Below are 25,571 nucleotides of genomic sequence, written 5' to 3'. Positions count from 1 at the left end.
TAAGTTTAAAAAGTACATTACCAAGTAACATATACAGAATGGTACTATTATGATTTTTATATTGGTGTATATATTTACCTAAAAACGTGGAAGAACAGGGGCACCTGCGTCCAACTTCAGCTCAGGTCATGATCTCACGGTTTGTGAGTTCGAGCCCCACATCGGGCTCTGTGCTGACAGCTCAGAGCCTGGAGCCTGCTTCAGATTCTGTGTCTCCCTCTCTCTCTGCCCCTCCCCTACTCATGCTCTGTCTCTCTCTGTCTCAGAAATAAGTAAACATTAAAAAAATTAAAAAAAAAACATGGAAGGACATACAGAAAAATGTTAACAGTAATTTCTGGGTGGTGGGATTGAAGGTGATATGTTTTTCTTTGCTTTTCTGTGCTTTCTAGGTTTCTTAATGTGTTATTTTTGTCAATAATTTTCAAAAAACTGTAAGTGTGTGTGTGTGTGTGTGTGTGTGTAACAGAGAGAGAGAGAGAGAGAGAGAGAGAAGAAGGAGGAAGAGGAGGAGGAGGAAGAGGAGGAGGAGGAAGAGGAGGAGGAGGAGGGGTAGATGTATAAAAAGACTAGAAAGACATGTACCAAAATGTTACGATCATTTATTTCAGGGTGGTTTTATTCTTTGTCTTTTTCTGTTTTCCAAGTTCTTCTTTTTTTTTTTTTACAGTGAATGTGTACTATTTTTTTATTTAAAATAAATGTTACAAAATTTGAAAAACCTGTTCTTTTAGTTTACATTTGTACTTTCTATTCACTCAAAAAAAAGCCCTAAAAATTATTTTAATCTTTTGTTTTAACAAATCATTGCAGCATGTGATAAGGTTAACTCTCACATGACTCTTCTTTTACCAGTCAGGAACTGGCTGAAAGCACAGTGGTAGCCAAAGTCAATGGTGAATTATGGGACTTGGACCGTCCATTGGAAGGGGATTCCACTCTAGAGCTGCTTATGTTTGATAATGAGGAAGCCCAAGCTGTAAGTATTTAAAAAGAATCAACTAAACATTGGATATTGTGAACTATGTTATGTACAAAGACACACATTGAAGTCAAGAATGATGAGTTTTGTAACCTTCTAGAACTTAAAATTTCTGTATTGGTGTTTAGTAAGTATTTAGTGAATTTTTGTGGAATGAATACATACAAATATATATTAGCTTTTAAAGTAGCCCTTATTTATCATTTCTGAAGATAGTTGTGTCCTTATGCTATAATGCTTTAATTATAAAATCAATGTACATTTGACATGAATTTTTAATAGATTCTTAGAAATGGGTCTACTTTATAATATAATATGTGCAGGAGAATTGGGAAAAGTTATCAAAGCTTAGATATCTTTTTATTTATTTTTTTAAGTTTATTTATTTTGAGAGAGAGAGAGAGAGAGAGAGAGAGAGAGAGAGAGAGGAGGACAAAGCAGGCTCTGTGCTGACAGTAGAAAGCCCTTTGTGGGGCTCAAACTCATGAACCACGAGATCATGACCTGAGCCAAAGAGCCACCCAGGCACCCCTTAGACATCCTTTAAATACTTATTAATGTAATATTCTATAAAATAGATACCACATTTCATGTAGTTCTCTGATATACATTGTTACCTTAACTTTGCAATTTCTCTTCAGGCAGTGTCCATTATCTGCCTAAAACCTAACCTAAGCTTAGCTTAGTTTCTATTAATCGTGACACTTGATTTCTTGATTTGTTAATCCAAACTTATAAGAACCATACTATAATTACTTTCCTGTTTAAAATATGCAAAGCATAACAATTAAGTAGCTAAATAATACAATATTAATAAAATCATGTTGAAAGTGATTCAGAAAGAGCAATTTTTAGGAGAAACACAAAACATATATGTATTATTTAGTTTTTCTTACTAGTTGTTAACAACTGTCGCCTAGCATCATCCCGGATGTCATCCCTAGACTTTACAATTGTATATATTCCCTTAGTCACCTGACCAGCATCTACAGTGCTGGACGCATGTGCCAGACCCTGTAGGGCTGCAGTGGACAGAACATGGAGACTCCTGTTTCAAAGAGTTTACCTCTAGTAGGAGGAGGTATTAAACAAGAAAACAACCAATGAGAGGTTTTCAGATAGTGTCAGTTTCTGGAGAAAGTCAAATAGGGGCTGGAACCAAGAGCAGCCATGATAGTTGGTGGGGCAGTTAGTTTTGATCCTCAACTAAAGGCCCAAATCCTACCCGAAAGCCTTGTGCTTGCCTACACTGGCTGGCTCTTGGTTTGTCTGCAGGTGTTGTTCCTATGACTCTTTTTTAATAGCTGGCTATTGAACTTTTTCAATGTGTCAGGCATTGGGGTGTTCGGGGAATGGGAGAACTACCAAATTTAATGTTCCATGGAGGTGTTGGTATCTTTGGAGTCCTTTCCTCCTGGCATTCAGTAACATCATGAAAAAAGAAACATTCTTTATCATGGGAAATCTTTCTAGAGTGCCTAACCAGTCAGTGTTTGCTTGCCATGCTCGTAACATGGTATCTGACATCAGATTATAGGGCTTTCATAAATATCTGTGGTTGTTGATGAAAATGATAATAGTAATAAACATTTACCAGAGCCAAGCACTGGCCTGGCCCATTATGCGCACATGTATTATCTCCTTGAGTCCCAAGTTACCCTAGCACACAGGTACTGTTTTAATCCCCATTTTACAGATGCAGCAACCAGTATCAAAATAGTCAAGTAACATTTCTAAGCTCTTGATGCTTCTTTTCATGTAACTTAGTAACAAATATTTTTTGTTGTTGTTCCTGGAATTTATTTTCCTGTTACTGTGAATATACTAAGATATTGAACATAAACTAATTTATAATATTTAATACATATCCATGAAAAAGAAACCCTATAGGAAAACAAATTTTGAAAACTCAGATCTAAAACAATGATAAATTGGGTGGGTGGGTGACTTAGTCAGTTAAGGGTCCAACTCTTGATTTCGGCTCAGGTCATGATCTCAGTGTTCGTGAGATCGAGCCCCACGGTGGGCTCCACATTGAGAGCACAGAGTCTGCTTGGGATTCTCACTCCCTCTCTTTCTGCCCTTCTGCTCATATGCACACCCCCCACCCCCACCCCCCCCACACACACAATCTCTCTTTAAATAAATAAACTTAAAAAGTGATAATGATTTTTTAAAGGTTTTTTTTGCTGTATGGAAACATTCAAGACACCTTTCTATTTTAAAAGGTGATTTTATTTATAAGACTATTTTAGTGCATAATGTAACATACAGAAGAAATACTCTCCACCTTCTAGATAAATTCATGTAGAAAATGACAGGAAGAATATCCACATAAAGCTGACAAACATGCACAACAGAAACAAGGGGAATTTTATAAAGTGACACAGCTTGCAGGTTTAAAATATATCTCATGATATTTCCTTTTGTAAGCCTAACATCTGGTAAAAGAATATACATAGATATATATTCTACTTTAAAGCTTTGGTGAAACCCCGGGGGAAATCAGTGATGTGCCGCGGTGATCTCAGGCTTAAGCAAATGTAGGGCGCTTTATTTAGAGGTGAACAAAACAAGCAGATTCATGTAGGAACTGAAGCCGCTAGCTCTGTGCTTGTAGTCCATTCAGTGGTCTCTTCCACTACATCATGGCGTGAGTCAGGTTCACCCCCAATTTCAGTGGCTGCTGCCCCCTGCATCCTGTGTATTATCTCAGCAGTCATGACAGTTAACCACACTCTTCTTTTAAGATTCTTTACGGCACCAGTGTTTTTCTGGCTTTATTCCCACCATTGGATCTTTCTCAGTCTTCTTTGCTGGCGTTTTCTTCATCTTTCTCCAGAGTGAAGAATTCCTCAGTGCTCAGTCATAGTACCCTCTGTATTTATGCTCCTGTTCTAAGCTGTCCTGTCTGCTAACTGTCTGCTGTCAGTTCTTCTGTCTGTAGCTAGACAGGCCTCAGTCTTGTGTACATTACCACCCATGTAATATCTCCATCCAGATATCATACAGGAATCTGTAGTATGTCCACGGTGACAACTCTTGATTCTAGCCCCAGAACTTACTCCTTCCCTGTCTGCCCATCTCAGGGCACAACTCCACCACATACCCAGTTACTCAACCTAGAATCTTGGAGATTGTATGTGATTGCTACCTGTTCCCTCAACTCCAAGTCTCTAATTGGTAAGCCATTACTGTCCTAACATATCTGGAATCTGTCCACTTCTGCTGCCATTACCGAGATTCTACAATGGTGTTATTATAGTACTGCCCAAGAAAATGTCCACCTGCTGTTCCATTCCCCTGAAATCCATTCCTGCTACCAAACGATGTTTTAAAATGTAAATTGAATAATTTCTTTTCTGCCTAAAACCCTTCAGTGCATCTCATTGCATTTGGAATAAAACCCAGATTCCCCCAGAAGGCCCGCAGGGTTACTGGCCCTTTCTTACCTCTGCAACTTTTCTCAAGTTACTTTATCCCTTACGTGTTAGCCACACAGGCCTTCCTGACTCCCTGTGTATGCAGAGCCTTCTCTGTTATTTATCATTACAGTGCTCCGTTCATCTCCTTTTACATCCTCTTCTTCTCTCATGATTACGCACTTACTGGTTAGTTTCTGCCTGTCTCCCTCACAATGTGCGGTAAACTGCATGAGGCCAGTGACTCGTTTCTTTCACTGTTGTATCCTCCGCACCCAACACAGTGTTTGGCTCAACAAACATCTAGGTGCGGACAGTGCGCCAAAGAAGACACTTGGGTTCCTGTTGACAGTTAGCCTACCCTCCTGGCGCCATCCAAAGCAAAGGTCTGTGCCAAGGACGGAGGCTCTGGGGCAGTTTGTGGATCATATCCCTGCTTAATGCTATGGGTTGGGATTGCACATAGCCTGCTCAGAGGACTCCCTGTGCTTTGACTTATTTGTCAAACAGCTTTCTAATTGTAAGGTTTTTTTATTTAATAAGGGAAAGAAAGGGCTGCCAGGGGGACTCCATTGTCTTGCTTTTCTGGTACCTCTATGTATCCAGTGACTTCAGTTAGTTTTAGTTTATCCATAAACCTTTGATTCCTTAGGAATTCAAAACCAAACTTTCTGAACTTGTAGATGTGATGACCAGCCCTTGGACTATGAATTAACTCATGTGTGTCCTCCTGCCCAGGAGTCTCAGGCAACCAGCAGGCATTCCCAGGCTATACTTTTCTCCCTTCAAAAAGTCATTCTGTCAAAAGCGTGTGGAGACTGCTGTGGAGACAGAAAACTACTTCGGCCTTCTGCGTTCAGCTTAGCTGCTGCCTCTGGAGGAAAAGAAAGGAAATCAGTGTCTGTCACGCCTGGCTTCCCTCCACTCTGGGCTGAATTGGGCTTGCATGCTGCTGCTTCCCCCTCAGCGGTCCAAGCCATGGTTGAGGCTGTCACATCTTCTCTGCAAGTTAAGATGCACAGAAGGAAATGGTGTAGGAGCAGCTCAGAGCAGCAGTTTCACGCTAGAACCAAGCATATGGCTCTGGTATAATTGCAAAGCACTCAGAAAATGTTCTCTTCTCAGTGGGCATTGAAGATTTTCTTTTCAAATTGATGTCTTTTTCTTTGTAATGTTTATTTATTTTTGAGAGAGAGAGAGAGAAAGAGAGAGAATGAGAGAGAGAACGAGCAGGAGAGGGGCAGAGAGAGAGGGAGACACAGAATCTGAAGCAGGCTCCAGGCTCCGAGCTATCAGCACAGAGCCCGATGCGGGACTCAAACTCATGAACTATAAGATCATGACTTGAGCTGAGGTTGGACACGTAACCAACTGAGCCACCCAGGCACCCCAGTGTTACTCTATGTCTTGATGTTTATACCCTTAAAGTGTATGCACTTGCTTACTTATGTTACCGGACTAATAAGTTTCCATGACATGATTTTGATTGCCTCTGCCCTCTGTGTTTCATGCCCTGCAGGTGTACTGGCACTCCAGTGCTCATATTCTTGGGGAAGCCATGGAGCGTTACTATGGGGGCCACTTGTGCTATGGTCCACCCATTGAAAATGGATTTTATTATGACATGTTCATTGAAGACAGGTAATACCACTGAATATTCACTTCCGGAGGCATGTGTTTACAGTCCGTTGTTTTATGATGGTTACGTATTATTTTACTGAATGTGTGTGTTATATAACATGGCTGTAGATTGGCTGTGTTTGAAAATTAATTTTTTATGAATTAAGATTCCAGAGCAACATCTCCAACTTTCTTTTCCTCAGAAGGAAGTGATACAGTATCTATCTAATCCGGGACTTGCTACATCATAGTAGTAAATTAAGACCAGAATCACAGATTTAATCCTTAGAGAGCAGTGGGTGCACTTCTGCTCCATGATAACCGAGGGCGCTATCTGCCTCAGCCAGACATCTCACACAGATAAATACCAGGCAGAGTGGTGAACAGAGGCCTCACATTCGAGAGTTCTGTGCCCAGCCCCAGCCCACCTCGTTCCCTGTACTCCCCATAGTCCTTAAGGACCAGCTGTTAAAACTGAAACCTGAGGGTCCTTCCAATTCCTGTTCCTCACTGTCACCCCACACTATCCAGTCATTCCATCCGGGTCTTCCTGTTCTATCTCCTCAATAGTTCTCCTGTCCTCCCTTCCTCCCTTCCTCCTCTGTTACTTCTGCCTCAGTTTAGACCCATAGCATCTCTTGCTGGATGACTATGGTGCATTCTGTCCTTACCTGTTCCTTCCCCCCACCCCGACTGCTTAAATGGTCTCCCTAACTGAGCATCCGACTCTGTAGCTCCTACGTACAGGCTTGTCCAGCTTTATCTCCTGTTACCACTACCCAGAGAGTCATTCAACAAGAGTTTTTGACTGCTTCTTATGTGTTCTGTGCTTGGTGCTGGTGATTCATAAGTGAGCAGATCAGTCTGTCCCCATGGAGCTAACAGTCTCGCTAGCTTAGACAAAAGCAAACAGCCCTCTGCTGTCAGGTGGTGATGAGTGGTGTGAAGGAAAATAAACCAGCTGTGGGGAGGTATGTGCCACGACAGTGGTCATGAACGGGGGAAGTGATGTTGAAGTGGGGACCAGGATGGAGGGAGCAAGTTCTGAGGCAGTTGTGTGGGGGGGTGTATTTTGGGACATTTGGGGGAAACATTCTAGGCCTCTGGGACCTCCCTGGTGTGGGCCTATGCCTGACTTGTTTGAGGAAAGGTAAGGAAGGCCGTGTGCATGGAGGGGAATGAGGGCAAACCAGGGAGTGGCTGAAAGAGGTCAGCTGATGGCTCACAGTGGGCCATTCCCTGTGAGTGCCAGACTGGACTCGGCAGTTCACGCTCACAGATCTTTCTCCCAACCTAGATTCAACAGTCAGCGAGGGCCGGGATGTGTGAGCACTTACCACAGCCTTTTTTTTTTTTTTTTTAAGTTTATTTATTTATTTTGAGAGAGCAAGCAAGCAGGGAGGGGCAGACAGAGAGGAAGAGAGAGACAGAACCCCAAGCAGGCTCCACACTATCAGTGCAGACCCGACATGGGGCTTGAACCCACAAACCATGAGATCATGACCTGAGCCGAAACCAGGAATCAGATGCTTAACCGACTGAACCACCCAGGCACCCCTACTATAGCTCTTTTGAACAAAAAATGTAGATGTGTGATGTGTAAGGTAGACCACACAGAAGAACAGGCCTCAAAGGAGCTTACACTCTAACCAGCGAGTATTTTAACAGGGTTTTCAAATTGCACACTTCATCGCAGAGAAGATTTGTAGGCAAATCACTTCATCTGTTGGTGCCTCCGTTTTCCTCCTTGAGAAGTAAGATTATCGGCCCTGCATATGAATGTATGACTTTCTGAAGTCCGGGTACAATAAGGCACAAACTCCTCAGTTAATGACGAGCGTCCACAAAAAGGAACATACATGCGTGATGTCTGAGAAATCTGTGTTGACTATCACTTGCTCTTCTTTTTAGAGCCGTGTCCAGCACAGAACTGTCGGCCCTGGAGAACATATGTAAGACTATCATAAAAGAAAAGCAACCCTTTGAAAGACTGGAAGTCAGCAAGGAAGTGCTCCTCGAAATGTTTAAGGTAATTTCAGGAAACTCTTTGGAATAAGAAAACCTTTTGCCAGGAATAGTAAAAACAATTAATCAACATAGACAGCTTTTTTTTTTTTTTAAACAAATAATTGGATGTTGCTTGCCACATTGTTCCAGGTTGGCAACCTGTTGTGAGGTTGTCACTAGTCGCTCAATGTGATACTTCCCTACTTTTTCCAGAACATTAAAAAAAATTTTTTTTAAATGTTTATTTACCTTTCAGATAGAGAGAGCAGAGGCAGAGTGTGAGCGGGGAGGGGCAGAGAGAAAGGGACACAGAGAATCTGAAGCAGGCTCCAGGCTCTGAGCTGTCAACACATAGCCCAACATGGGGCTCGAACTCGTGAACTGTGAGATCATGACCTGAGCAGAAGTCGGATGCTTAACCAACTGAGCCACCCAGGTTCCCCATTTCCTGAACATTTTAATGCCAATATATGTAGGTAAATGACCAGGGGAATAGTTTTCATATATGTGTTTATAAATCTGATTCATTCTGAGTATTGTTAATATCCTGACTACTAAATTCAACAATACTTCTGTTTTTTTCTTTATACTGTTTTGACCAATGTATGTAAGCGTATGTAAATTTAAGAATGCTTAAATTTAGGGGCGTCTGGATGGCTCAGTTGGTTAAGCGTCCGACGTCAGCTCAGATCATGATCTCACAGTCCATGAGTTTGAGCCCCGCGTTAGGCTCTGTGCTGACAGCTCAGAGCCTAGAGCCTGCTTCGGATTCTGTGTCTCCCTCTCTCTCTGCCCCTCCCCGCTCATGATCTGTCTCTCTCTGTCTCAAAAATAAATAAAAACATTAAAAAAATACTTAAATTTACATTTTAAATCATATCAGAGAAAGCACATAATTTGAACACACAATATTGTTAATTTTGTGAGCTTGAAATAAAAGATAGATTTCGGCTTGGTAAAGTTGCAGCTACTCTTTTTGTGTGTGTGTGTGGTAAAATACCCAAAAGGGAAAAAAAAAATTTATGCTGACCATTTTTTTTTAAGTTTATATATTTATTTTGAGAGAGAAAGAGATGGAATCCCAAGCAGACTCCATGCTGTCAGCTCAGAGCCCGACATAGGGCTAGAATTCCCGAACCGTGAGATCATGACCTGAGCCAAAACCAAGAGTCGGACGCTTAACTGACCAAGTTCCTATTATGTCAATCATTTTTAAGTGTATAGTTCTGTAGCATTTGGTGCATTCATATTGGGCAAGCATCACCACCATCCATCTCCAGAGCTTTTTCATCTTCTCCAACTGGAACCCCACACCTAGTAAGCACTAATTCCCTGTTCCCACTTCCCCTTTTTCTGTCTCTATGAATTTGATGACTCTAAGAACCATATAAGTGGAATAATACAATACTTGTCCTTTGTGACCTCCTTTATTTTACCAGTGTAATGTGCTCAAGGTTTGTCCATCTTGTAGCGGGTGTCAGAATTTCCTTCCTTCTCAAGGCTGAATAATACTTCATGGTGTGTATAGACTGCATTTTGTTTATTCATTCATCTGTGGACGGACACTTGAGTTGTTTCCACCTTTTGACAATTCTGAAAAGTGTTGCTGTGAATGTGGGTGTACAAATATCTGATCGAGTCCCTGCCTCTAATTCTTTTGGGTGTATCTCCAGAAGTTGCATTGCTGGATTATATGGAAATTCTCAGTTTTGTCAACTGCCATACTGTTTGCCACAGCAGCTGTTAGCATTTTACATTCCCATCAGCAGTGCACGAGCATTCCGCTCCATATCCTTGCCAACACTTGCAGTTTTCTGTTTTCTTGGTAATAGTCATCCTAATGGGTGTGAGATGGCATCTCATTGTGCTTTTGGTTTGCATTTTTCTAATGACTAGTGATATTAAGCATCTTTCCATATACTTATTGGCCATTTGTATATCCGATTGGAAGAAAAGTCTATCCCAGTCCTTTGCCCATTTTTTAATTGGGTTGTTTGTTTTTTGGTGTTGAGTTGTAGGAATTCTTTACATACTCTGGATATTAATCCTTTATTGGATATGTGATTTGCAGTTATTTTCTCCTCTTCGTGGGTTGCCTTTTTGCATCTCCTCTTAAGAATTAAACTCAATCAGACAAGGGAAGTTGCTGTCGCCACGGTCGGAGTCTCTGCCACTGCCGTCTGGAACAGCCGGACCCTCCGCCTCGCCTCCCGTGCCATGCTGTCGGAGAAGACCTTCAAGCAGCGCCGCACCTTTGAACAAAGAGTAGAAGATGTCCGACTTATCCAAGAGCAGCATCCTACGAAAATCCCAGTGATCACAGAACGATACAAGGGTGAGAAGCAACTTCCTGTACTGGACAAAACCAAGTTCCTTGTACCTGATCACGTCAACATGAGTGAGCTCATCAAGATCATTAGGAGGTGCTTACAGCTCAACGCTAATCAGGAGTTCTTCCTGTTAGTCAATGGACACAGCATGGTGAGTGTGTCCACTCCGATTTCTGAAATGTATGAACATGAGAAGGACGAAGATGGGTTCCTGAATATGGTATATGCCTCTCAGGAGACATTTGGAATCAAAGTGTCTGTGTAAGACTAGAAAAATGCATCTGTTCTAGAATTTTTTTAAGCCCTTACCAAGGAAAAAAAAGGGGACATAACCAACTGAGATTGATCCATTCATCCAATCACAGACCATCAAAATCAGTAGTGTTCCTGCCTAGGAGTTGTAGGAAGTTGTTTTGTGCTGCAAGCAGAAAAATGGATCTCCACGTGAGCACATTCAGCTTTGGAAAAACCATTATTTAACCTAGGCTGTTTTGTTTTCAAATTTAGAAGTTTAAAAATAAAATACTTTGCATTCTAAGTTGCCGATAAAATAGAACTTCATGTTATTCTAAGGCTCTTTCCCTATGAGGAACTTGCAACATAAGCATTCAGAGAGAAATTCGTTTCCAGGTTCACAGAACCGGCCAACTTTGTGTAGAAGAGTTTCCACTCAACTAGAGAACTCTCTTTAAGAGGATCTTGGAAAGCATAAGTTGTCAGGAATAGCCCCCTTCCCACCCGCCCACATTGGCCATAATAGTGGGCAAAAAGCAGGAAAAATTGAGGTGGATAAAACTCTGAACTGCTGCTCAAGGTTCTCGACTCCTAGTTTAGTGTGCCCCGAGTCCACGCCTGTGCAGTGCCATTCTGGGGGGGGGAGGGGGGGCGGGGTTCATTTGCTTCTCTAGACAGTAAAGCGCCACTGCTCAATAAGAACCTTGAATGACTTAACATTTTGGTCTAGTTTCTCAAAAGGCCCAGGGAAGAAAAATGTGACATTTCTTCTGGTTTGCATATTCTCTGAGAGGTCAAACTGCCATCTGCTTTGGTAGAGAAATGAGCTGTTCAAGCAGTTTTGTTCCTTAGGTCAGTGGTAGAAACTACAGAACATGGAAAGTAAAGCATTAAAATTCAGATACACTCCCTCTTAAAAAAAAAAAAAGAATTAAACTCAATAAAAAAAAACACCTCCAAGTTTGTGAAGAAAAATAATTTTGTTTGAACATAAAAGTATGAGACAGTTCAATCATACATATCTATTTTTTTCTCCCAACAACTACCTTCCTCAAGTAGTTATTTAATATAAAGTACCTGTCTCCAAGGCAATAGTGATGAAAGCAGGAAAGAAAGTGTCTTCTGAGTTTTTAATGTAACAATATGATCATTTATTGTAAACTTAGTTTTTGTTTATGTAAATTAAAAATGCAGCTGTGTCCTCAGAATTTTATTTATTTCATGTAGTTCAAATTGCAATCTTCTAAATGTGAGACCCGAAACCAATAAAATCTAGAAAACTCAGGCAATATCTTCTTTGACATTGGCGGTAGCAACTTCTTTCTAGAGATGTCTCCTGAGGCAAGAGAAATAAGGGCAAAAATAAACTATAGGGATTATATCAAAATAAAAAGCTTTTGCACAGCAAAGGAAGCAATCAGTAAAACTAAAAAGCATCCTATGGAATGGGAGAAGATATTTGCAAATGACATATCCAATAAAGGGTTAGTATCTAAAATATATGAAGAACTTATAAAATTCAACACCTCAAAAATGAATAATCCAATTAAAAAATGGGCAGAAGACATGACATTTTTCCCAAAGAAGACATACTGATGGCCAACAGACAGATGAAAAGAGGCACAACATCATTTATCATCAGGGAAATGCAAGTCAAAACCACCATGAGATACCACCTCTCACCTGTCAGAATGGATAAAATCAACAGCACAAGAAACAATAGGTGTTGGTGGAGAAAGGGGAACCCTCTTGCACTGTTGGTAGGAATGCAAACTGGTGCAGCCTCTCTGAAGGACAATATGGAGGTTCCTCAAAAAATTAAAAATAGAATTACTGTATGATCCAGCAATCGCATTACTAGGTATTTACCCAAAGAATACAAAAATACTAATTCAAAGGGATACCTACACTCCAATGTTTGTAGCAACATTATCTACCATAGCCAAATTATGGAAACAGCCCAAGTGTCCATTGACTGATGAATGAATAAAGAAAAGGTGGTGTATATATATATATATATATACACAATGGAATATTATCCAGCCATAAAAAATAATGAAATCTTGCCATTGAAGACGTGGATGGAGCTAGACAGTACTAAGCTAAGAGAAATAAGTCAGAGAAAGACAAATACCATATGATTTCACTCATATGTAGAATTTAAGAAACAAAACAAAGGAGCAAAAGGGGGGGGGGAGAAGGAGCAAGACAAACCAAGAGACAAACTCTTTAAAAAAAATTTTTTTAACATTTATTCATTTTTGAGAGTGAGAGAGACAGAGCATGAGTGGGGGAGGGGCAGAGAGAGAGGGGGGGACACAGAATCTGAAGCAGGCTCCAGGCTCTGAGCTGTCAGCACAGGGCCCAACACAGGGCTTGAACTCATGGACCGCGAGATCATGACCTGAACCAAAGTTGGACGCTCAACCAACTGAGCCACCCAGGCACCCCAAGAAACAAACTCTTAACTGTAGAGAACAAACTGATGATTACCAGAGGTAGGTGGGGGTGGGGATGGGTTAAATAGGTGACAGGGATTAAGGAGGGCACTTGTGATGAGTACCTGATATATGGAAGTCATGAATTGCACTATATTGTACACCTGAAATTAGTATTACACTGTATATTAACTAACTGGAATTTAAATAAAAACTTTAAAAAGTACACTCTAAAAATGAGATAAAAAAATTGGAATCTTCTAGAACAGTGCCGTTCAATAAAAATATAATGTGATTCACAAATCTGAGCCACGGATATAATCTTTTTCTGGTGGCCACATTTTAAAAGTAAAAGAATGGCAAAATTAATTTTTATAATGTCGTATTTAACCCATTATATCAAAAATATCACTGTATCATGTAACCAACATAAAAATAGTTACTAAACTATTGTACATTCTTTCATAGCACGTCTCTGAAATCCAATGTGTTTTGCACTTACACACATCTCATTTCAGGCTGGTTCCATTGCAAGTGCTCAATAGCCACACGGGCTTGTGGCTCCTGTTTTGGACAGTACAGCTCTAAGCTATGAGCTCTTGGTATTCCTGGGGTCTCAGCACTAGAACATAGTAGACACCCATTCAGTGTTTGTTGAAAAAAAATAAGTTTTTTTCCTAAAAAGAAAAATTTTTCCTACTTAAGCATTTTACATAATAACATAATAATATGTAAATATGTTTTTCTTTATAGTACAATAAATTTAAATGCCGCATCCTGAATGAGAAGGTTAACACTCCAACTACGACAGTTTACAGGTAAAGTGTGTGTAGACTGTATTTATTTATTTATTTATTTTGAATTTTTAAAAATGTTTATTTATTTTTGAGAGAGAGAGAGACAAAGTGCAAGCATAGGAGGGGCAGAAAGAGAGGGGGACACAGAATCTGAAGCAGGCTCCAGGCTCTGAGCTGTCAGCACAGAGACTGATGCGGGGCTCAAACTCAGGAACCATGAGATCATGACCTGAGCTTAACTGACTGAGCCACCCAGGCACCCCAAAGTGTGTGTAAATTTTAAGTGGTGCTCAGTGGTAAACTTTAAGGCATTAGCAGTAGAAGCAGTTGGTCCTTGGGTGGGTGGTCTCTTTGTCAATTTGCATAGTTGGTATACTATGTTAGCTAGAGACTCCAAAATGTTATCAGCAAAAGGAAATTATTATGTCTTCATTTGTGTTTATCAGTCTGCTGCTGAAACCCGAATTTCATTTTCCAGATGTTAGCTGTAGCAGCATCTTTCCCCATGTGGGTGAGATTGTGTTTGCCCAGTGCTTTACATTTCAAGGGGAGCTCTTTAGGAACGGAATTTTGTTTCATCCTCATATTCTTATTAATGTGGCAGTGGGAGCTGTTAGGGACCATCCCCTCATGCAGTGATTTCCTGCCTCCACTATATATACTCCCCGTTTCCTGGAGTCCAAAGGTGTTGTTAGCTTTCATGCGTTAGCAGGATGTTCATGATAAAAAAGAAAGACAGTGTTAGGAACCGAAGGTAAATCAAGTGATAGGAAGAGGCAAGTGAAATCAATATCACCACAACTCAGTTCTGTTTGTTTAACATCTGGAGCCCCTATTTTATTCGTGTGGTTTTAAAGCTGCCTTGTAGGTAATTGCTGTTCCCCATTTCTGTGTGTTCTGGATGTCTGGCTGATGCTATGACCTTCATGGTCCAATCTTAGGAGATCTGGTATCAGAAAAACCCTCCACAAAGCATTTACTTTCCATGGTCACATAGTTACAGGTCTGTAGTTTCATTGTACTGTAAGAGAAGTCATCTCCCCTTTAAGCAAAGATGTGCTCAGTGCATTTCTTACATTATAATATGAACTCGTTGCCATTTGACATTGAAGTGGGATACCATGCTTGCCTCATCTTTGCTATTCTCCAGTGACCTGATAAGGTTTTATTGGTTATTACTTATAATTCAAATAAATGTTACTATATGCATTTTGAAGTTTAATACATGAAGAGATAGAAAAGACATGCGAAGTTTTAAAATTCAGGCTCCTAATACTTGAGCTCTTGTGGCTATTTTTTGAACCTTCCTTAGGTCAATATTGACACTTCTTACTCTGTCAATTTAATTTTTAGAAAATGAATTGTATTTTCTTCTACAGGGTTATTTTAAGATGAGCGTATTGAAGTCTTCCATGCTAATTAGGCATTCCTTCCACACCTGTGAGCTTTGATTTACCACTCCCATCTTGGGCAGAGAACAATAAAGCCTGGCCATTCAAATAAATGACATTTTCATATTTAAAGCATATTTATCCACTTTGGTGAATAAACCAGCCCCTTTATGTATTCATTGTAATTTTTAACTCTTTAACCAGTGAACTTTAAAAGTATTTAAAATTGGTTGGAATAGTTAAGGAAGAATTTACTTTCTTTACTAAATTTTCCTTAAATTAGTTGATGTTAAGTACCTTCCCTCTGACCAGTGTCATTAGTATTTTAATTTTTTTAAGTGTCTCTGTGCTTGAAAAAAAGTCTGTGCTTATTAAGGTTTGGGGGTCCTTCGTGGTTAGAGGTGCAAGTGAATCAATCCCCAGCAACCGCACCATGTGGTTTTTTTTATTTAATGTTATTTATTTTGAGAGGGGAGGGGCAGGCAGAGAGAGAGAGAGAGACAGAGAGAGAGAGAATCCCAGCAGGCTCCACACTGTCAGCACAGAACCCAACCCAGGACTCAGGTACTGTGAGATCATGACGTGAGCCAAAACCAAGAGTTAGATGTCAGAAGCTTCACCGACTGAGCCGCCCAGGCACCCCACACTATGTGTTTTAATAATGGTGTCATCTCTGACCTGAACTTGTGCCTGAGAGTTGCACTGAAGTCAGTGTTCCATTTTAGTAAACCAAAAGACAGTTAAGGCTTTTGTCATAACACCAGAGTACCTAAAAACAAATACACAAAAGACCCTTGAAATTTATTTATTTATTTATTTATTTACTTACTTACTTACTTACTTACTTATTTGTTTATTATTTATTGAACAGACCTTATTTCTCAGGGCAGATTTCAGTCCACAGCAAAATTGAGAAGGTACAGAGATTTCGCACATACCCTCTCCCCCACTCGTGCACAGCCTCCGCCACTACCAATGCCCCCCGTGGAGTGGCTCGTTAGTGACAGTTGATGGACCTGCACTGACCATCATAATCACATAGAGTCCAGAGTTTACATTATGGTTCGCTCTTGTTGGTGTACATTCTATAGGTTTGGTGAAGTTTATTTTTAAAGTATCAAGTTAGCACATTTTATATAAGTTGCAGTTAATTTTGGCTTTGCAGATCAGTGTAGAACAGGGAAATGGCTTTTTGATTTTATGACAGTGGAAGGTTTTCAATAGCCTTGGGACATGACATTGAAAAGTGGTGGGTGACTGCGTGGTTTCTGTCAGAAGATTCTGTAACTTTTTGAATTTGAGCAAAGGAGGCAAGACTGGGATCTGAGGCCAGATAAATTGCCTCTTTCTTCATCCTAAATTAAGAATTAAATTATTTTAAATTGCCCCCCAAGTTAAAAATTGCCTCAAGATGTACAAATAAGTAAGATCCTTCACTTAAAACATATGAAAACATGATTTGTAATGAACGGTCCAAAAAGCTATAACTGTGTCTGGGCATGTCTGAAATATTTCATTATAGGTGTGGTCCACTAATTGACCTTTGCAAAGGGCCCCATGTAAGACACACTGGAAAAATTAAAGCCATAAAAATTTTCAAGGTAAGCATTTATTTTTTTAATACAGCAAACTTAAGATAAACCAGATAATGAGGAATTTTCAATCATATCTTTTATAATCTGAGTATCACAGTATTTTAAAATACCTCATTATTTGATTTTTACAGAAGCTTCTTTTTTTAATGTTTATTTATTTATTTTTGAGAGAGAGGGAAAGAGAGAGAGAGAGAGAGAGAGTAAGCACACAAATTGGGGAGGGGAAAGAGAGAGAGGGAAACACAGAATCCCAAGCAGGCTCCAGGCTCTGAGCTGTCAGCACAGAGCCCAATGAGGAGCTCAAACCTACAAACCATGAGATGACCTGAGCCGAAGTCGGATGCTAAATCAACTGAGTAACCCAGGCACCCCAATTTTTACAGAAGCTTCTAAAAATACTGTAATTTTTGAAAATTAGGACCTTACATGTAGCTTTTAATTGTTTATTATTTAACATTACTATACATGGTACAGTGCCTTTCTTTCTCATATATTTTAAGATACTGTTCTGCACTTGATGACTTCCTTGAATCACCCTAGTAGTGTGAGCAAGAACATTTGGCTGGGATCTTCATGTCTCTGTACTGTATGCTGTTCCTCTCCTCTGTGGTTCAATTACTATTGGCCCCGCCCACCTTCCCCTTCCTTCTCACTATTCATTCCTAGAATCCATGGCAGACTCTACATAATTTTCTGATGTATTTGGGCTGGGGAGGTTTAATTAGAATCAGTTTAAGAGTCTTCCTGGTGCTACAAAAAGTCATCGTAAGCTATGTGGATGGCGTAGTGGAAAATTGTGCACAGATTTAAGAGTGGTTTTATTTATAACCAAATGTTTGGTATGTTTACCCAACTTTTGTTTGATGCTTAGAATTCCTCAACATACTGGGAGGGCAACCCTGAAATGGAAACACTGCAGAGGATCTATGGGATATCCTTTCCTGATAACAAGATGATGAAAACCTGGGAAAAGTTCCAAGAGGAAGCCAGGAACCGTGATCACAGGAAAATCGGAAAGGTACACCTGCATCCTAATCACTAGCAGGATGAGGACATTCTTTGTTGGCCTATGATTTAATTGTTTGGAAAATGGGATCTCTTCTTCCCTTGTCCTATCTTCTGTTTTGCTGGCATTCAGAGTTTGCTATTGCAACCTCATGTTAATACTCCAAATGTCTCCTCATAGCTTTCCTTCCTGTGTCTTTTATTACATTTTAAAATTACAGCTTTCTGTCACTCATACCATGATGTAAAAATAATGTTGTAAAAAATTGTATGTACTTAACAACATACTTTGTTTTGGGGGAACAGAGCAGAAAGACAGAATGAGATTTAAGAGTGTGTGGACCTGGGTTTGAGTGTCAGTTTGGCCACTTATGAGCTATGTTATATGGTGGGCCATGTGCTCACTTATGGAACTGCACGTGCTCGTCTCTTGCTCGGTGGCGTTGTAGGGCTGATGGGGAGGGCAGATGCTGTATGGTGGCAGCAGCATGGGGCAGGCATTCAGTAGTGACAGCCATGATGATGGCCACCGCCACGTGGAGCCTTCCCCCTGGAGTGAACATTTCTGATCTTTGGCCATGTTCTCTCCCCATGAGATCCACATTCCAAGATGCCACGTCAGAAATTAGGAGTGAATAAAAGGTGAATGAAGAGCTAAGTAACCATAAATATGAATTGTAATTTTACATGTGGTAGTAATTCTAGTTAGAGGTAAGTATTGAGGGGCTTTAGTTGTTAGAAGATGGAAGTCATAACTGAGTATAAGTCTCATTCCTTCAATGTCATATGCATACAGTAAATATTGATCAATGGCAATGAGATTTGAGATGCAGTTATTGTTTTAATCTAGGAACAAGAACTATTCTTCTTCCATGATCTGAGTCCTGGGAGCTGCTTTTTTCTTCCCAGAGGAGCCTTCATTTATAACACACTTATGAATTTCATACGAGTAAGTTAATTTTTAAAACATTTTTTTATTCAGCTCCATTGTACACTTTATTATTTTCCTATTTTCGTAATAAAATAGCCAAGCATTTTCATTAACTTTATTTTAGTAATATTAATAAGAATTTTGAACTAAAGAGAAATACTGGGTTGTACCTCAAAAAAATTGAAATAATTTCTGTATTTCCTAAATAAAATGCATTCTTGAATTTCAGTAAGTGCACCTATTGTCCATAAAAGTTTCTAGAGCATGAACAATGCAAAGATAAGAATTAGACTAAGTGTGGACTCCCTGGGAAGGAGAAGAAAGGAGGAAGTGTCCTATCTGGCACAGAATGCTAAATGATGAACTGTTGATTCTCAAAATGTGGTCCATGGTCTCCCTCCACCGTCCCTGACCCAGGGGTCCGTGGTGTCCCTCACTGGTATGACTCCCAGGTAGCTTGGCACCTCCATCCAGAGCAAAGAATAAAGACAATTAGGTAAAATACCTTCTTGTAATAAAGTCTGTAGATGAGAAAGTCTTAAGTGTTTCTCTCATTTGAACTCCAGATACTGTTCAGTGATGATCCATGTAACTACTAGGATTATGTTTCCTTTCTTGTGTTTTTTTTCTTTCCTGTAACTAGTAATTACCTAAAATTTTCATTTACTCAGTTTTATGTCACTAACTTAGTTCCTATCACTAATTCATCCTCAAACTTTTTCTCAAAACTGCAAAACTCCTTACAGCATATTCTGAGTATTCAGGTAATCTCTCAGTAATTTTTGAAAATTTGGTCCCCTTTTTCCAGAATTAACTTGCTGCAAGGATTCTTGCCAACTGATGTCTCAGTACTTGTTTTCCTCATCATTCTGGCTACTCCCCTCATGTCTCTGCTATGTTGGTTCTCTTCTTCCCTGATCCCATGCCTTACTCTTCTTTCCTTATCCCTCTCCTTTGGGGAAGCACTTTCTTCAGCAACTTCCTGAGAAAAGGTTACTGGCATGAGCTGGTTATTCTCTGTCTGCCTCACCTGTCTCATCTCCATTCCTTCTTTTCTTGTTTTGTGTCCCTGGAGGCTAAGCTCTGTGGACTTTGTCACCTGGACTACATACCTTCCAGTAGGGATCAGCCAGTGTGAAGCCAAGGGAGCCCAGAGGGCCTGAAGAATCACTGAAGATTATCCGAGACTATAGCAGGTGGTGATGACCATCACAGCTGCTGTTTTGGATAGGCTGTCTGCCAGAAAATCAATATAGCCCCTGGCACCCTGAACTCTCGAGGTTGGTCATTGAGTATATGGAGAATAAACAGAAAGTCTCTGTGGTAGCCTGATAGGAATCTCTTATCTTTATAGATGTAAGATGCACATGGCTGATGATTAGGCCCAAGGCCTAATTGTATGGGCTGCAGAATTGTAAAGCCATTTAAATTCACAACCCCAGTGGTCTCTTATGCTAAGGTAAGGGCACTTTTGGGAAAGAGTGGGTCCTTGAATTTTGGAATAAGAATATTTGGCAGACACGGATGAGGCAGAGGACTTTGAACTCCCAGATACCTTTGTCTGAAGAAACTGGCCTTTCCATGCAAACAAAACAAAACAATAACAACAAAAAAATTCAGAAACTTTGCCTGTTTTTTTCTCTTGGTTTTCAGTTATATGGTCTTGCCTTTCCCATATTTGGTAATTTTTTATTATATGCTAAATACTGTATATAAAAATAACTTCAGAGGCTTTAGATGATGTCATCTCCTACAAGAACATTTACCCTCTGTCAAGATCGAAGCCTAATTAATCCATTCAAAGATGGAGCTGAGTTAGGGCTGGGCTTCCATTTTGATAAGACAGAATCTGCCTCTTATTCATCCCTGTTACTAGGGCATGGCCCTGTGGGGTTTCCAGTTGACAGTCTATGGTTTCTTCAGCTCCAGAAAACTGGAGGAGGTCCAATTCTGCTCTTCAAATGTGTTCTACTGTTGGCTAAGCAAATGATTGCACATCTCATCCAATCACTGCATTGGCTCAAAATCTAATAATATGTCATCTGAATCAGGTCTAGGTATAGATGAGGGTCTTTGGGTGCAAAGTACAGATTACCAAATGCAGTTCTGCTCATCTTAAGATCTGTGAATTAAAGGGACAATTGTCTCTGGGTCAACCCCACCCTAACATTATAAAATGATGATAGAGAAATAGGAGGCAGTACATATTGCCATTCAAAAAGGGGCGCGGGAGAGTAGTTGTCACTGATCTGCAGATACCCTGACAACCTACTTGTTCTTTCTCCCTGGTCAAAAAGTGCACTTTGGGTAGGACTTAGTTTTGTCTCTTCCTGGGTTATGGTTCTGCCCTTTGAATCATCCTTCCTTTACCATGAGCAATAGCCCATGCAGACCTCTGAGTAGCTTTCTCAGTGTTCTCAACCTGTTTCTTTCAGTAGGACTTTGGGCATCCCAAGGCCTCATTTCATTTTGTGCTGTCTCTATCCATTTTACTCTAAGCCAGGACAATTCCTTTAAAAACTTTGTGGGGTCTTTTATATACATTTGTAATCAAGACTTCTATAAAAACCACAGCTGTGCCTCTTTATGAACCAAATTCTTCTCTACTTAAGGCTGCCTGTGAGGCTGCTGCAAGACTATACACTTAAGATTCTTAAAAGCCTTAATGCTTAGCTGACAGAGTCTACAAAGCACCATCTTAAGACTCTCATTCAGATCACTGTAGATACTCATTCAGATCACTGTGAGGTCTTCATAAATGGCACACTTTATACCCTCAAGAGCTTTACTGTAAGGCCATGCTTTATTGGCTGTACGCTGTATTTTATTTTTGTGCTAAAGCCATTCTTACCTTATGAGTCTTTTGCTGGATGAGTCTGAGGACGCAATAGTTTTATTTTTGAACCCAACAGGTCCTGGCATTTTGATATCTCCTCTCCAAAAATAGTACCCTGTTTAGTTTTTGTCTCTCTTGTATTTTATCGTAGGCAGCTCTAAGTAGTCAGTTGTTCCTTTGTACTTTCTGCCTAGACACATCCCTAGCTACAGTCCGTGAATTCTTTGGGTACTCTTTCTGTTTTTCATTTACCTCAGGTGATGGTGTTACCAGTTTTCTGGCACCACAAGAGTCCCCTTTTCTTCATCCTCCAATATATTTTCCTCGCTGCCCTTCAAGTTCCCACAGGCTCTAGCCACCCAGCTTCTGCCCACCACCTGGTCCCAAAGCCAAGGCTGCCTGTTTTAGGTTGCTATTATAGCAGCACCCACAACCAGAACAAATTCTGTTCTGGCTGTCTGTCGCAGCATAACAAAATATCCCAAAGCTTAGTGGCTTAAAATGGCCATTTTTTTTTTCATTGTTATCTCTAATGGTTCCAAGTGTTAGACTTAATTGCATGGTTCTTACGTTGAATTCCTTATATGGCCACATTCAGGTGGAAGCTGGTGCCAGAGTTGCTGATTGGAGGTTCAGTTACATTTGTTAAAATGCATAAATCTGAAGCATACAGGTCAATAAATGTTCCCATGTGTGTACATCTACACAGTCACCACCCAGATCAAGACATAGAACAGCTCCATCCTATAAGGTCCTCTTGGGTCTTCCAAGTCAATACCCACCTCCCCTCTTTTCACCTGGGATAATCTTGCTGATTTCTGTCTACCATAGATCAATTGTTCCTGGTCTTCAAAACTTCATGTAAATGGACTCCTACAGTATTAGCTATTTATTGTGTTTCTGGCTTCTTTTGTTCAACTTAATGTCTGAGAGTCATCCAGGTTTTGCATATAATTATTTTTCTATTGTTTGAGGTATTTCATTTTGTGAATATAGTACAGCGTATTTATTCGCTCTCCTGTACGTATACATTTAAGTTGTTTCCACTTTGGAGCTATTTGACATGAAACTGCTATGAACATTTTTGTACATGTCTTTTGGTGGGCACGAGTACTCACTTCTCTTGGGTATATACGTGGAAGTGGAATTGCTAGGTTGTAGAGTGTTATTGACTAATTTAAAAAAAATTTTTTTTTCAACGTTTATTTATTTTTGAGACAGAGAGAGACAGAGCATGAACAGGGGAGGGGCAGAGAGAGAGGGAGACACAGAATCTGAAACAGGCTGCAGGCTCTGAGCGGTCAGCACAGAGCCCAACGTGGGGCTCGAACTCACGGGCCGTGAGATCATGACCTGAGCTGAAGTCGGACGCTTAACTGACCAAGCCACCCAGGCGCCCCTGTTATTGACTAATTTAACAAAATGCTGAAAAGTTTTCATGTGGTTGAACCATTTAATGTTCCTTCTAAAATATATGAGCTGTCACTTACTCTACATTCTCTTCAACACTTGGTATTCAGTTTGTCATTCTGGTTGGTACCGTGGAATTATTCTGCATTTCCCTGATGAATAATGATGTGACAACCTTTTCATATGCTTGTCGGTCATTTGGAATCCTCTTTTGTGAAGTATTTTGTCAATTAAAAAAATTGGATTGTTAGTCTCTTAATTATTTTTAGGAGTTCTTCTGTATTCTGATATGAATCATTTGCTAAATGTACATATTATGAGTATATTTTTTCAGGCTACAGCTTATTGTTTCACTTTCTTAATGATGTGTTTTCACCAACAGTTCTCGTGTTTAACAAAGTCCTGTTTTGCTTTTTTTTTTTTTTCCTTTCTGGTTAGTGCTTTCATGCTGTGTTTAAGAAATCTTTACCTATTTTGGAGTCATGAAAATATTCTTCTTTTTTCCATTCTAGAAGCTTGGTTGAATTTGTTTTCAGACTTAAGGACATGATCTACCTTGAATTCATTTTTAGGTTCTGTGCAGTAGAGGGATCAAGGTTCATTTTTTCCATAGGGTTAGCCAGTAACTTCAATACCATTTATTAATACAGTAGAGTCTTTGTCCTAAACTGTATAATCATATGCATATAATAGTCATTATGTATTTCTGGATATTTATTCTATTCTTTTGTCCCTTTGTTGTCTGTCCTTGCACTAACACCACACTGCTTTGATTACTGTACTTATTTTAACTATATTTTAAGTCTTAATATCAGTTTAATTTTAAGTTTTTCAGGATTATTTTGGCTATTCTAAATTCTTTGTGTTTCCATATAAATTTTATATGATGCTTATCAAGTTTCTAAAAAATAACTGCTGGAATTTTTATTGGAATGTCCTTCACTCTATAGATTAATTTGTAGATAATTTACATCTTAACCACATTGAGTTATGAACATGGAAATTTTGTCAGTTCATTTAGTTATTTTCCTTCAGCAATGTTTTTTAATTTCTATTTTAGAAGTCTTGCACATTTTTCATCAGGTTTATGCCTAGATATTTGATTTTTTAATAGAAATGGCAGAGAAACAGATAAAAAAAGGTGCTCATCATTATTAGTCATCAAAGAAATGAAAATTAGGGCTGCAGTGAGGTATAATTACATGTCCACTAGAATGTCCCCCTCCACACACACACTCCCCATGGCCAACAAAACAAAACAAAAACAAAAACAAAAAAAACCCTGAAAACACTAGAACTTGGCAAGAATGTGGAGAAATTCTAACTCCCATTGCCTGTATGCAAAATGGTACAGCTACTTTGTAAAAACAGTTTGGCAGTTTCTTACACAGTTAAACATATGCTTAACTGTGTGACCCATCAATTTCACTCCTGGTTATTTACCCAAGAAAAATAAAAACACATGTCTATACAGAGACTTTGAATGTCCATAGAAGCTTTATTTATTGTAGCAAAAAAATGGAAACAACAGAGAGTCTCATCAGCTAGTGAACAGATAAGCATAACCGTGATATGTAATGGACTACTCCTCGGCAATAAAAAGGAATGGAGTACTGATACATGCAACAAGAAGGAATAATCTCAGAGGTTTTATGCTAAACCAAAGAAGTCAGAGGCCACATGTGGTATGATTCCATTATATGAAATTTTAGACATGGTAAAACTATAGTGATAGGAAAGACAATTAGGGGTCCTGGGGACAGGGATAGGGGGTGACTACAGAGGATCTGGAGGGAACTTTTTGATGTGATGGAAATATCCTATGTGTTGATTATGGTGGAGATTACATGACTGTATACATCTGTCAAAAGTCATTAAGAATCATGTACTCAAAATTGGTGAATTTTATTGCATATAAATTATACCTAAATAAAGCTATTTTGTAGTAAAACATATATAACATAAAATTTACTATTTTAACCTTTTTTAACCGTATGGTTCAGTTGTGTTAAATACATTTATATTGTTTTGCAGTTATCACCACCATCCATTTCCAAAACTCTTCTCATCTTGCAGAACTGAAACTCTCTAGAACCTTTTCATCATTGCATAATGAATCTCTGAACCCCTTAAACAATGACTCCCCATCCCCACCTCCCCCAGCTTCTGATAACCACCATTTTACTTTCTGTCTCTATGAATTTGGGTATTCTAGGTAACTCATGTAAGTGGAACCATACAGCATTTGACCTTCATCAAGCTAATTTTTTTAAAAGTCTACTTGATATTAATACTGGCAAAACTGCTTTCTTATGTTAGGGCTTGTGTGATATATCTTTTTCTTTCCTTTTATTTTCTGCCTATTTCTGTTTCTATATTGAATGTACATTTCTTGAAAACTAGAATATTGTTGGGTCTTATTTTTTTGTTCAGTCTGATCATTTGTGTCCTTTTTTTTTTTTTTTCTGTACCCCTTCTCTGTGTCTCACAGTCCTTCAACAGAGATCCAGTTCTGGTTAATCACCAGGCAGTAGAGGGTGTACATGTGGGGCAGATTCTCATTCACATCAGGC

At 39.5% G+C, this 25,571-nt stretch overlaps 2 protein-coding genes across 2 annotated transcripts in view; both read left to right on the top strand.

Annotated features, from left to right (window-relative positions):
* Window positions 1-25,571, top strand: part of LOC125917384 (threonine--tRNA ligase 2, cytoplasmic) — a 63,047-nt gene that overhangs the window by 8,649 nt on the left and 28,827 nt on the right. Inside the window, exons 4-10 of the mRNA XM_049623597.1 lie at window positions 856-979; window positions 5,924-6,045; window positions 7,936-8,053; window positions 13,787-13,851; window positions 16,744-16,822; window positions 17,688-17,834; window positions 18,672-18,770. Coding sequence (XP_049479554.1) covers window positions 856-979; window positions 5,924-6,045; window positions 7,936-8,053; window positions 13,787-13,851; window positions 16,744-16,822; window positions 17,688-17,834; window positions 18,672-18,770 — 754 coding nt within the window. The remainder of the gene's footprint in view (window positions 1-855; window positions 980-5,923; window positions 6,046-7,935; window positions 8,054-13,786; window positions 13,852-16,743; window positions 16,823-17,687; window positions 17,835-18,671; window positions 18,771-25,571) is intronic.
* Window positions 10,210-11,522, top strand: LOC125917385 (microtubule-associated proteins 1A/1B light chain 3B-like). The gene has a single exon (XM_049623598.1). The coding sequence runs from the start codon at window positions 10,249-10,251 to the stop codon at window positions 10,624-10,626; it is 378 nt and encodes a 125-aa protein (XP_049479555.1). The 5' UTR covers window positions 10,210-10,248; the 3' UTR covers window positions 10,627-11,522.

Source organism: Panthera uncia, unplaced genomic scaffold, assembly GCF_023721935.1.
Source record: "Panthera uncia isolate 11264 unplaced genomic scaffold, Puncia_PCG_1.0 HiC_scaffold_178, whole genome shotgun sequence".
Taxonomy (NCBI): Eukaryota; Metazoa; Chordata; class Mammalia; order Carnivora; family Felidae; genus Panthera; species Panthera uncia.
Note: the sequence above shows the minus strand (reverse complement) of the source record. Positions and strands in the feature narration are given on the sequence as shown.

Excerpts from the sequence above, each read along its gene's own strand:
- LOC125917385 (XM_049623598.1), top strand. The coding sequence starts at position 10,249 with ATGCTGTCGGAGAAGACCTTCAAGCAGCGCCGCACCTTTGAACAAAGA.